Genomic DNA, 12,002 nt, shown 5'->3' with positions numbered 1-12,002 from the left:
ATACTGGAGATAAAAAAAATTGTGACTACTTGAAAATCTAAGATAAATTGAAAAATCTCTGGCACTGGGACCTCAATGAGTTAATGGGTTCATAAGGGAGAACAAAAGTGTGCCTATCCGTCGTGCATGTGGACTTCAAATCGTGCTATTTCTCCTCGAGAGGAGTCGATGCATAAAAAAAGGGAATCCCACACACTGTAGCCAGAGTATTTATTGAGAATGCAACTTTTCGTCAGGTACCTGATGAAGGTCAGTGCGACCGAAATGTTGCATTCTCAATAAATACTCTTCCTGGCTGTAAGTGAAGACAGTGTGTTGGGATTCCCTTTTTTCATGCATTTACCGCCTGCTCCTGTGCATCTGTCCTTGAAGAAGGTGTGCAAAAGGACCTTATTTTTCTAAGGAGTGACATGGGGACGTGCCTGCTCTCGGACTCTCTGGGCGATGTACGTCGTAGCTTGACATCTGTGTACTGGGTGTTTGGTAGATGAACCCACCTCACACCTGCCGCTGTCCCACAACAAAACAAGTCAACTCAACTTACCGGCATGAAGGAACAAAGAAGTGGAGTCTTGTGTGCCACTACCTTAATGCCCGTTTGAAATGTGACAGTTGACCCCTAAACCCCCCAAACGTGGTTAATGATTAATGACGTCCTCGTTCTGCATAGCCATACAGGTGGGCTGCTACGGGGCTTTGCTGAGAGAGTGTCATTTGGAAAATCCCAAACTTTTTTTTTTCTCTTTCTTTTAACCCATTAAGACCTGAGGCCGATTCTACAAAATGTCTAGTAAACAGTTTTTAGACAGGTCTATATCAGTGGTTCTCAAACTTTATCATGTCAAGGACATGATAAAGTTATATTTATTTGGCCGCAGACCCCCATCAAAATATTTTGTTCCAAGGACCCCCAGAAGCAAAGATTTGAGTTACAAGTGTTCGCTTAAAAATATATATATATTCAAAGATTTGCAAAAATTTTCACTATTTAAAAATAAATGCAGATCTACAAGCTTGTAGCGTGGCACAGAGCTTGTATATCTGCTATTTTTTAATAGCCACAGATCCGTTCCCGGTCTTAATGGGTTCATGCGAGCTGGGGAGAGTGCGGTCAAATTCTTTGTTCCTCTATAGCCGTGTTTTCACTACAGTGCCAGTATATTACCAGCTACTAAATAAGCATACCTTGGCTTTCTGGCATGACAGTGGGAGAGTTGTTTTCACATGCCTTCCTTGGCAGTAAATTTTACATAAAATGTATTTTATAACTGTACTTTTACTGTTAATAAAGTAATCAATCAATCAGTACTCGTGCGAGAGGTGACTGCGAGCACGCGAGACTAGCACACTTTTGTTCTCCCTCCCTATGATATTATTTGTATTGGGGAGTTGTGTGCTGCTGCGCCACAAAGCTGTGACACGGATGTGTTGCTGCAGCGCACTGAGGTGAGGGAGTGGTGTTATTAGATAGATTACTGCTATTGTCCCCTGGTTTGTGCCTCGGTGGGCTCAGTGAGCCAGACAGGCAGACAGACTGACTGACAGACAGACAGCAGTGTTGTCAGATTTTGCGAGAGAAATAAGCAACCAGATCTATGAAAACAAGCAACTACCGTATAATAATAGGCCACATGAGCACCTTAAACCTATATGGCATATATCGGCTATTTTCAAACAAAACCTGGACGAAAAAAACGAATATGGGGGGGGGGGGGGGGGGGGGGGGTCGTGGACAAATAGCCTACATGTTAATTTGGGGGTCCTTGACCTGAAAATATTTGAGAACCACTGGTATAAACAGCATTTAGGAAACAAGCCCCAAAACCCGCTAAACCCCGAAACTACCAATAATTTACAAGCGACGTTACTGAAAAAACAAGTCCCTTAAAATAAGTAGACATGGCAACACTGGCTGACAGACAGACAGACAGACAGACAGACAGACAGACAGACAGACAGACAGACAGGACCAAGGACCTGACCTTCACACCCTTCCCAGTCAAGAGAGGAAGATCCCTCCGAGGGGAACAGTCAGTTATCGCCCCGTAAGGTTTATACTCACTCACATCTACTTGGTAGGAAGTCACACTGCCTGGGAATCCCTCCCCCTCCTCCCCCCTCACAGTGAAAAAAAGCTCCACATGCAAAGTTAGGATTTTAATTGGGTAAAAAAAATTGCAAATGAGAAATAATGTGTTTGAGAAAAAATAAAAAATAAATAAAAATCTATTGCTGAAAAGAGGCTATTTATCCCCAAACCACTCAGTCCCAAACTAGAATGTTTCAAGCATGTGCACTTATGTTGACGCATACTGAAGGCTGTACCAGGAAAAAGGTGGGGCGAGCCCCCCTCCCCCCCCGTAAGAGAGAGAGGGGGGAGTGAAGAGATGGAGTAGAAAGAAAGAGTGTGTGATGGACTTGAAAATGAAAATATATGTGTGGCTGGAAGGGAGGGAGGGAGGCTCAGCAGAGGAGGAAAGAGAGGAGAGGAGAGGAGAGGGAGGGATGCGGGCAGAGAGGAAGGAGGAGGGGTAGGTGTGTGTGGGGGGGGGGTGGGGGGCGGTGGGGGGGGGTGAGAGCCACTTTCTTATGTTAAGCAGGCGTGCGTCTGTCCTCCATTGTGTGGCGTGAGGACTCTTTTCTCCGGCCAATTTGAGCACGCTTCAGTGGCCGGCCCTCCCCTGGCCCCCCGACGCATTATACTGAACCACAACAAAAGCTGGAGAATGCTGCCCCCCCCATCCTCACCCCCCCCCACCCTCACCCCCCCCCCCCCCCCGCCCGCACGCACCCCCACCAAACACACACACACACTCATTGCTCTACTCTATACTGCGTTCCCCCAGCCTGCCCCCCCCCCCACTCCTGTTCGGAAACGCGCGCACACACACACACACACACACACACACACACACACACACACACACACACACACACACACACACACACACACACACACACACACACACACACACACACACACACACACACACACACACACACACAGGCCCACTCTGGGCCCCTGGCTGACGTGTCAGTCAGTCTAACGGCGCGCGACAGACCGCGGTCCTTAATTAATCACGTATACGCGGTGGGGACTCAAAACATTATTTAACGACACGGAAAACATTCTAATAAGCTTGTCGCACTGCCAAGACGAGGCAATAGAATAGACACACACACACACACACACACACACACACACACACACACACACACGCACGCACAAGCACGCACGCATGCATGCATGCATAGCATACAAATGGAAAATAAAGGAATTTGAATCTCCATCCTCTCTCTCTCTCTTTTTCATCCCCCCATCTTTTGTGTTTTTTTATTGGGCGGCTCTGTCCCTCGGTTAGCAGCCTGGGTGTGACAACAGGAGACAGGAAGATGGCACTGGATGCCAAAACACACAACCATCCTTCAACCCCACTTTGGGGGGGGGGGGGGGTTGGGGGGGGTACTCCCGCTCAGTGGTGTAAAGTAACTAAGTACATTTACTCTAAGTACTGTTCTTAAGTACAATTTTGAGGTACTTTTACTTCACTGGAGTATTTCCAATTGTCTATACTTTTACTTCACTACAATTATTTGAAAATTTTACTTACTAGTTACTTAGCAGATATAGTATTATTACATTATAAAACATACATTGACCACTTTAGCCCTGTTATACCTTGGCTGTTTGAAAATAGCAGATCTACAAGCTCACAACGCGTCGCAATGCTACTCGTTGTGAGCTTGTAGATTATTATTTAAAAAAAAAATCCAAACATTTCAGTACTTTTACTTTTGTACTTTTACTCAAGTAAATTTTGAATTCCGGACTTTTACTTGTAACACTTCTACATTGCAGTATTGATACTTTTACATAATTAAAACATTCGAGTACTTTTTCCACCACTGCAACCATCCTTCGACCCAACTTGGGGGGTTGGGGGGGTGTGGGGGGGGGGGGTACTTCCACTGCCTGGAAGCTTCAGTGACCCCGAACTGCAATGAACCTACATGACCCCTTGAATCCTCACTGCTGTCAGCAGCTGTCCTCAAGTTGACCCTGTTACAGGTGACTGACAGGTGACTGAGGACTGGATTAACATTAGAGCCAATTAATGCAAGGTGTACAAGACTAATTAAAGTAGTACAGCCCTTTTGTTTCGGGTGGGGGCGGGCATAAACTAAATGGAGAGTGAGATATAGACAGAAGAAATCCATTATTCTTGTCCAGCACAACATGGACATGAAATTGTTTGGACTGTTGAGCCATCTAGTGGCTGAAGAGGAGAACTGCACAACACAGCATTGTGAAATTGGTTTGTTTGTAAGCATGTGGCGCCCCCCGCTGGCCGTACCTGGTCGTCGCTGGTGAAGCCCTTGTGCATGATGTGGTAGAGGTGCACCAGGAAGTCACTGTTGGGCACCACGTCCTGAGGCTTGGTCATCATCTCACACAGGAGCTTGTAGGCCTGCAGCTTCCCTGCCTTGTACTCTGCCGGCAGCATGGTGGCCTGTGTGTGGACACACGGTTATAACATGCATGTTAGTACCATCGTGTCCGGGGTAGCTCAGTCGGTAGAGCACTCGCCATGGGGTCATGGGTTCGATCCCGGTCACCGCCCATCTCAGCGAGTGAGTAGCATGACTTGGGTGCGGCAAGTACTGGGAACTGATTGTAGGTTATGCGCTCCACCTCAGCAATTCATCTCCCAGAGGTCTAGCGCATTGTGAAACAACACTAAAATGTTAGGACTAGTGGAGAAGAGATCCAGTAGGACTAAGACAAGTCATTTTATGCATGGTTGCACGCAGGTGTAGGCCTGTCACAATTATTACATAATCGTCTAATCGCAATTATTTGAGATAATCGCAATTATTTTTGCATAAATCGTCATAATGATTTCCATTTAGAAAAATGTTCACACATTTTCAAATATATAAAAAAGCAGAAATAGCAGATCTACAAGCTTACAACACGTCACGAAGTGATGCGTTGTAAGCTTGTAGATCTGATATTTCTGCTTTTGTATCTATAAAATTATTAAATATGTCAATAATGACTTGATTTAAGTTATTTGTCATATTTGCCCTGTGCAATTTTTTATTAAGAAGCCTAAAAGGCAAACAGAAATTACATTTTTATTCATATGTTCCCAAGTTCAATTAAATCGTTAATCGCAATTATTTGAGTGAGAATTAATCGTCAATTCAAATTTGTAATCGTGACAGCCCTACGCAGGTGTCACGTTCGGACGCAGCGCGGCGCTTTGTGACCTTGTAGATCTGCTAAGTATAAATAAGGCATTACAACGCCATCACGGCCTGCTAAGATACATTTTAGTAGACTAAATTAACTGTACATTTAGTTGACTAAAATGGTATGATATTTAGTCAACTAAAAACTAGACACTAAACACTAAAACATTGCAGATGACTAAAATGTGAATACAATTAAAAGGAATTGTATTAAAAAGCTGTCAAAATGCTGTCAAAATTAACACTGGTCAGTAGGACAGAACAACCTGACATTACCTTGAAGATCCAGGAGGCCAGCATGCGTAGAGGGGGGATGAAGGTGGGGCGGGGCGGGGAGGACTGGTTGTCCACGCTGATGCCCAGGTTGTCCCGGATCTGAAACGTCAAAACAACGAGCAAACAAACGTTATGAGTTCAAGCATGAGTGGCATGGGACCTTTACTGTACCAAGGTTATTATAGCTGAATCTAACAAAATAACGAAAGAAAAAAAGGGGGCAAAAGTAGTTAACTGAAAAAAAGAACAAGAACTAGGCTTTATAAAAAAATATGTATAACAAACTACACTACAATCACAGAGAAAATGTCCTCAGTTTTTGTCTTTGTCCAATTATTTCATATAAGCCTAGTATTACGAGTGGATAATGGAATCAGAGCCACGGCGTATAAAATAAAAATGTCTTGTTGCCGTTACCTTAGCCAGCTTGTGCCAGAGCTCATACAGGTAGGAGAAGACCTTGGCATGGATCCTGGGGCACCGGATGCTGTTGACATCTCCCAGGATGCCCAGGATCCTCCGCCACAGGACGAACGCCGAGTCGGCGTGCCAACCGGTCAGGCTCCCGCCCGCGATGATGCTGATGTCATCGGCCAGACACTCGCTGCTGTCTGCACGGTCCGAGAGAGAGAGATAGAGAGATAGATAGAGAGAGAGGTTGTAAAATGAATGGGTTAATAAACATATACTGTAGCTAGCTGGTACCTAATACAAAGTCCATCCCTGAAAATCAAGGGCATCGATCTTGGATAAAAAATGGGATTCAATCAACAAGTGGTGAACACTTTTCAACAATTGACAGTTTGGGTTGAACAGCATTTGATTGGCTTAGAGAAGAACATTTTCGAAGTTATCTCACAAAACAGCACTAATGAAATCACAGGGATTATTTCATTAGTTAAATCGATTGAATCCTCAAGCCGCAGCACAAATAAAAGAATATATATATTAATAATCCCAGGACCTGTTTCCCCAGAAGCATTCGACAAGAACGTTTTGTCAAAAAAAAACACTTCGGTGCAACAGGGTTAAGGTGACATCATGCACTGCAGAAGAAGATGGACGTGGAATAAGTGGACGTTAGTGATGAACTGCATGAGCACGGTGCCAAGTAGAGGACAAAGGAAGGCAGTGTCTAGAAGCAGGTAAGACCCCAGTGAAAGAGAAAGTCAGGATAAGTCCATCGTTGTACGCTGTGTAGCAGATCTGAGGCACTTAGTCAATAGAGCACCGAAGTCTGACGTAATTTACGCATCCTACCTGGGTCGCGTTTTTTTCCCCCATTCAGAATTCCCATAGACGTGTTCAATATCGCGTCAAATAAGAACTGTGTTCCAAAAATAACAAATGATCCGGGCGGTTTGACTCATATGGATATGAAGCATCAACTGACGGTGAGAAATCACTGATGTTACTGCGGCCGAATTAGTTACATTTTCGCCAGAAACAGACTGCATCAAATATGAGTGACTGACTATCGCCGGGACAATTTGTTTATTTTTGGACCACAATTCTTCAATATGAGACGATTCTAAGATGACCCAATGTTATTCTCCATAGAGAAATTACTTCTACGACCCAGGGGATGAACGAGTGACGTCAGGAGTTCGGTACTCTATAGTGTACATTTTTGTGTTATTGTTGCTCTGGAGCAGAAAGACAAAACAGTTGACACAGGTCTGCTGAAAAAAAGGAATGAACCAAATGATGGGAGACGTGTAGAAAGGAAAGGTTAGTACAAATGAAAGGGTGACTGATTTCTTTTTTAAATCTATTCTGTGTAGCGTGACTCAGCTGGATGCTGTCACGCATATCTGACAGCATCGTCTGACGTGTTTCACATAAATCAAGGCGTACATTCCGTAAGCCCGATGACTCAAAACAACGCTGATGACTTCATGGTTTCATGATGTCAACATTTCGCAGAGAAACATGGGGCATTTGTCCCAGACTATAAATCAGAACAATGGGATGGTTAGGTTCAAAATGAGTCAAGTTTCACCAAAAACGCAATCTGGGAAAAGAGATAAATGTATTTTTACAACATTTTACAACACAACGGGCTGGAATTTGTTTAGATCACGTGATTTCCGGGTGTATTCTCCTTCAGGGCTCCTAGGATTAGTCACAGGTTGCAGAAGTAATTGAAAACACCAAATGACGTCTATAGAAGTCAATGGCGGTTAAGTGCTGGATTTGAAATGACTTCTATAGATGTCAATGGCAGTCAATGCATTAAGAACAGCATGTACAGTAGATATGAGGAGGATGGAGTATATATAGTATGTAGGGAGAGGTCTCGGCTAGGCTACAATACCCATGTGGTTAGAACAGTGTATGGAGTAGATAGGAGAGGCGGATAGTATATAATGTAGGGAGAAGTCTCGGCTAATAGGACTACAATACCCAGGTGGTTAGAACAGTGTATACAGTAGATAAGAGAGGAGGATAGCATATAGCATGTAGGGAGAAGTCTCGGCTATAGAAATACAATACCCAGGTGGTTAGATCAGTATACAGTAGATACAAGAGGAGGATAGTATATAGCATGTAGGGAGAAGTCTCGGCTATAGAACTACAATACCCAGGTGGTTAGATCAGTATACAGTAGATAAAAGAGGAGGATAGCATATAGCATGTAGGGAGAAGTCTCGGCTATAGGACTACAATACCCAGGTGGTTAGAACAGCGTGTACAGTGGATAAGAGGAGGATGGCATATAGCATGTAGGGAGAGGTCTCGGCTATAGGACTACAATACCCAGGTGGTTGGGGGGCATGTGTAACACAGACTGCTGCACATTGGTGTCGTCCAGCGGGCAGTCGGTGGGCACCAGCAGGGCCGGGGAGGCGGGGGGGTTCTGGGGGGTACAGGTGGAGGGATGGGGGTGGTGCGGAGAGCGCATGAAGAACATACTGAGGAGGAGGACCTAAACACAAAATGAGGTGGGGGGGGGGGGTACAAGTAGGGGTAGAGGAGGGAGGATGAAACACACGAGTTATGGGGTGACATTACTGTACATGTACATGTAAGGGGGAGGGGAGGGGTCACTGGGGGTTATAGCAGCCTCTCCGTCAGGGTTTGTAATACTGCCACTCCTCCTTTTGAAAAAAAGTTCAATTTAACATGTTCCGCTATTCAAAAGATAGCAGATCTACAAGCTCATAGCGGAGCTTGTAGATCTGCTATTTTTTAAGAAAAAAAAAAAGTGTGCAAATCTTTGAATATATATATATATATATATATTTAACTCAAATATTTGCTTCTGGGGGTCCCTGGAACAAAATATTTTGAGATGAGAAGGGGGGGGTCCGCGGACAAATGCATATCATTTTGGGGGTCCTTGACAAGATTCTGAGTTAAAAATGTTCGCTTTAAAAAACGTATGTATTCAAAGATTTGCACACATTTTCACAATAAAAAAAAACAAATAGCCGCGCTACAAGCTTATAGATCAGCTATTTCTTTTTTTGAACAGCCCAAAGTATAAAAAAAATAAATATGGTTGTAGCTAAAAATCTAAAATGACACAGTACTGTATGTGTTCCTGGATTGAATGGGTTAAACACTGTACATCTCTGGGAGCATACATACATACATACACAGCTTTGTTAGCGTAGCACACAGCTCATAACATTCTGGGTGTCATGGCTGAACACAAGGATGTTATAATGACATAATGTGAAGGTAATCGTTACTGGTTTAGGCGAACGAACGCTCCCCAAAGTGTCCCAATCATGGGACATGTGTTACTGTACTAACAAGCACATTTGGGGGGTAACTGTGATACAAAACTGTCACGTTCAACACATGTAGATAGTGTAGCTACGTATACTATCAAAAAACGTTGTCTCTTTCAGGTGGAAACCGACATGTCAAAAACTGTTAGTTTTCAGGATTCAAATTCCAAAATAGCAAAAGTAGCAGATCGACAAACTCAAAACACATCGCTTCGCGTCGCATTTCGAGCTCGTGGATCTGGTACTTTTTATGCTTTTTGTGTGATGCTGTAGTAGTATGATCAAGTAGGGCATTCATTTACGAAAAAAGGTTTTTCTGCCCGACAGCAACGTACATTGCGATTTACATATTACTCTAAAAATGGTGGAACGGTTATTTTCCATCATGCATGGAAATAATGTTTCTGTTTACCATCGTGGCGGTTTGAACTACACCATTTTTCATTGGGGAATTTACAAATTCAATCTGTGCTTCTGCCACTCTCTGATGACTCGGCACTTTATGATTCCAGAGCAGAGCCTCAGAATGGATTCATGAATACACACACATCATTTTCTTCACTCCCTTCTACCATCATTTTGTCATTTAACCCTTTAAGACCGGGAACGCATCTCCGTGTCATTATAAGATTTCTTTGGGCCACTCAAAGATAGCAGATATACAAGCTCATAGCGCAGCATGAGCTTGCTATTTATTTAATTTTCTTAAACGTGACATTTTTTTCAAATCTTTGAATATATATATATACATTTTTAACTCAAATCTTTGCTTCTGGGGGACATAAAATATGTTAAGATGGGGGTCCGCGGACAAATACATATCATTTGGGGGGTCCTTGACATGAAAAAGTATAAGAACCACTGATAAATAAGTAACTTAAGTAAAAACTATATATATATTTTAGGATTTAGAAGACATTTGTAGAATCCCCCAGAAGCAAAGATTTGAGTTACAAATGTTCGCTTTAAAAATATATATATTCATGTGATTGTTCAAAAATAGCAGATCTACAAGCTCATAGCGCGGCACTCGGTGCCGCGCTATGAGCTTGTATATCTGCTATTTTTGAATAGCCAAAGGAATCTAAAAATGACACATAGATGCATTCCCGGTCTTAATGGGTTAACATATTACCGTTATTATTTTCTGTAAAACGCATTTTCTGTAAATCCTTTAAACACGGTTGGTTCTGAACCCATTGGCCGTACCTGCCAGAGCCTCGTTGTGGCTGAGCAGCAGGTTCCTGTGGTTCTGGGGGTCGGAGGTCACGTCCATGTGGGCCGACTGGGTGGACTGGGTGTCGGCCTCCTCGTCGAAGGCTTGCCAGGGCTGCCAGGGACCCTCGGTGTCGTTGAGGTAGCCGTTGGACGTGTCACTGCTCACACTCTCACCTGGACAAGGATGGGGGGAAGTACACACATCATCAATACAATTCAAAGGAGCTTAATTGACATTAGAAAACATACGTTTGCCAAAGCAAGTGTCAAAATATAATAAAAACTGTTGAAAGTACAGTTGGAGGGGCTACATTGTGTAAACAGAACTATGTCACATTGCGTCGTTACATACATGTTATATGTACACTGTATAAAGCTTTTTCAGACAAACAGCAGCAATCTTTTGCAGTGACTTTGGAACAAATAGCAGCATTTTTTCTCTAAACTATTTAAATAGTATAAGTCAGTGGTTCTCGTTCTCAAACTATTTAATTCATTTCCCAAATTGACATAAATTTGGTCGCAGATTTGTGCCAGAGACCCCTAAAAGAGAAGATTTGTGTAAAGATTTTTTAATAAAAAAAACAAAAACATTATCCAATACTTTCAAGATTGTAAAAGAGAGAAAATATGAACATATGGTGTGTGAAGACACAGGTCTTGTTTAAATAAAGGTATTTTAAAAGTCTCTCTCTCTCTCTCTCTATTAAACATTTAATTTGGATTCCTCTCTCTCTCTCTCTCTCTCTCTCTCTCTCTCTCTCTCTCTCTCTCTCTCTCTCTCTCTCTCTCTCTCTCTCTCTCTCTCTCTCTCTCTCTCTCTCTCTCTCTCTCTCTCTCTCTCTCTCTCTCTCTCTCTCTCTCTCTCTCTCTCTCTCTCTCTCTCTCTCTCTCTCTCTCTCTCTCTCTCTCTCTCTCTCTCTCTCTCTCTCTCTCTCTCTCTCTCTCTCTCTCTCTCTCTCTCTGGATTCATATTCAATTCATAACATTATCTACTCTCAACCTGATGTCCCAATTTTAGGCCAGCTGCAGATCAAGTGAATACTGAAAAATAAATGCATATAAAGTTTACTTTTCTCTCTGAGCTTGGGCCTTGCGTTGGTGGTGGCGTTCCCTTCAGCGCTGTTGCCGTCCAGCTCAGCTGGACTGCAGCTCCGCCTGACGAGGATCTAGGAGTAAAGAAATCACCAAGTTAAGGCCCGGCACTGCCGAGGGACAGTCTCTCGTTGAGAAAACTCGTTTCTCTGAGAGGAACCGTAAAGGCCGATGCATACTACACTTTCTTTTATTTTGTTTTAATGTTTTATCCCGCGATTTTTGTAACCCATTTTTTTCACCCGGTGCCAATTTCCTAAGTGATCCTGGGCGCTACACCAGCCCTACACCAGCACTACACCAGTCCCCCACAGTAGGGAGGCCAGGGCCGAGCTCATGCTTCCTTCAATGCATGAGAGCCAACTGACCTTCTTGTCACCTGACAGGGGGGAGTTTCCCTGGTAGGACGTAGCGCGT

The 12,002-nt window shown here is 43.5% G+C and overlaps 1 protein-coding gene across 1 annotated transcript in view; it reads right to left on the bottom strand.

Annotated features, from left to right (window-relative positions):
- Nucleotides 1-12,002, bottom strand: part of ralgapa2 (Ral GTPase activating protein catalytic subunit alpha 2) — a 224,708-nt gene that overhangs the window by 113,969 nt on the left and 98,737 nt on the right. Inside the window, 7 exon segments of the mRNA XM_080414999.1 lie at nucleotides 4,356-4,511; nucleotides 5,533-5,631; nucleotides 5,950-6,143; nucleotides 8,293-8,399; nucleotides 8,401-8,461; nucleotides 10,482-10,664; nucleotides 11,563-11,659. Of these exon segments, the coding sequence (XP_080271125.1) occupies nucleotides 4,356-4,511; nucleotides 5,533-5,631; nucleotides 5,950-6,143; nucleotides 8,293-8,399; nucleotides 8,401-8,461; nucleotides 10,482-10,664; nucleotides 11,563-11,659 (897 nt within the window).

The sequence above is a fragment of the Gymnoscopelus braueri genome (genome assembly GCF_963280865.1).
Source record: "Gymnoscopelus braueri genome assembly, chromosome: 19".
NCBI lineage: Eukaryota > Metazoa > Chordata > Actinopteri > Myctophiformes > Myctophidae > Gymnoscopelus > Gymnoscopelus braueri.
This window is presented reverse-complemented; position numbering and strand designations above follow the sequence as displayed.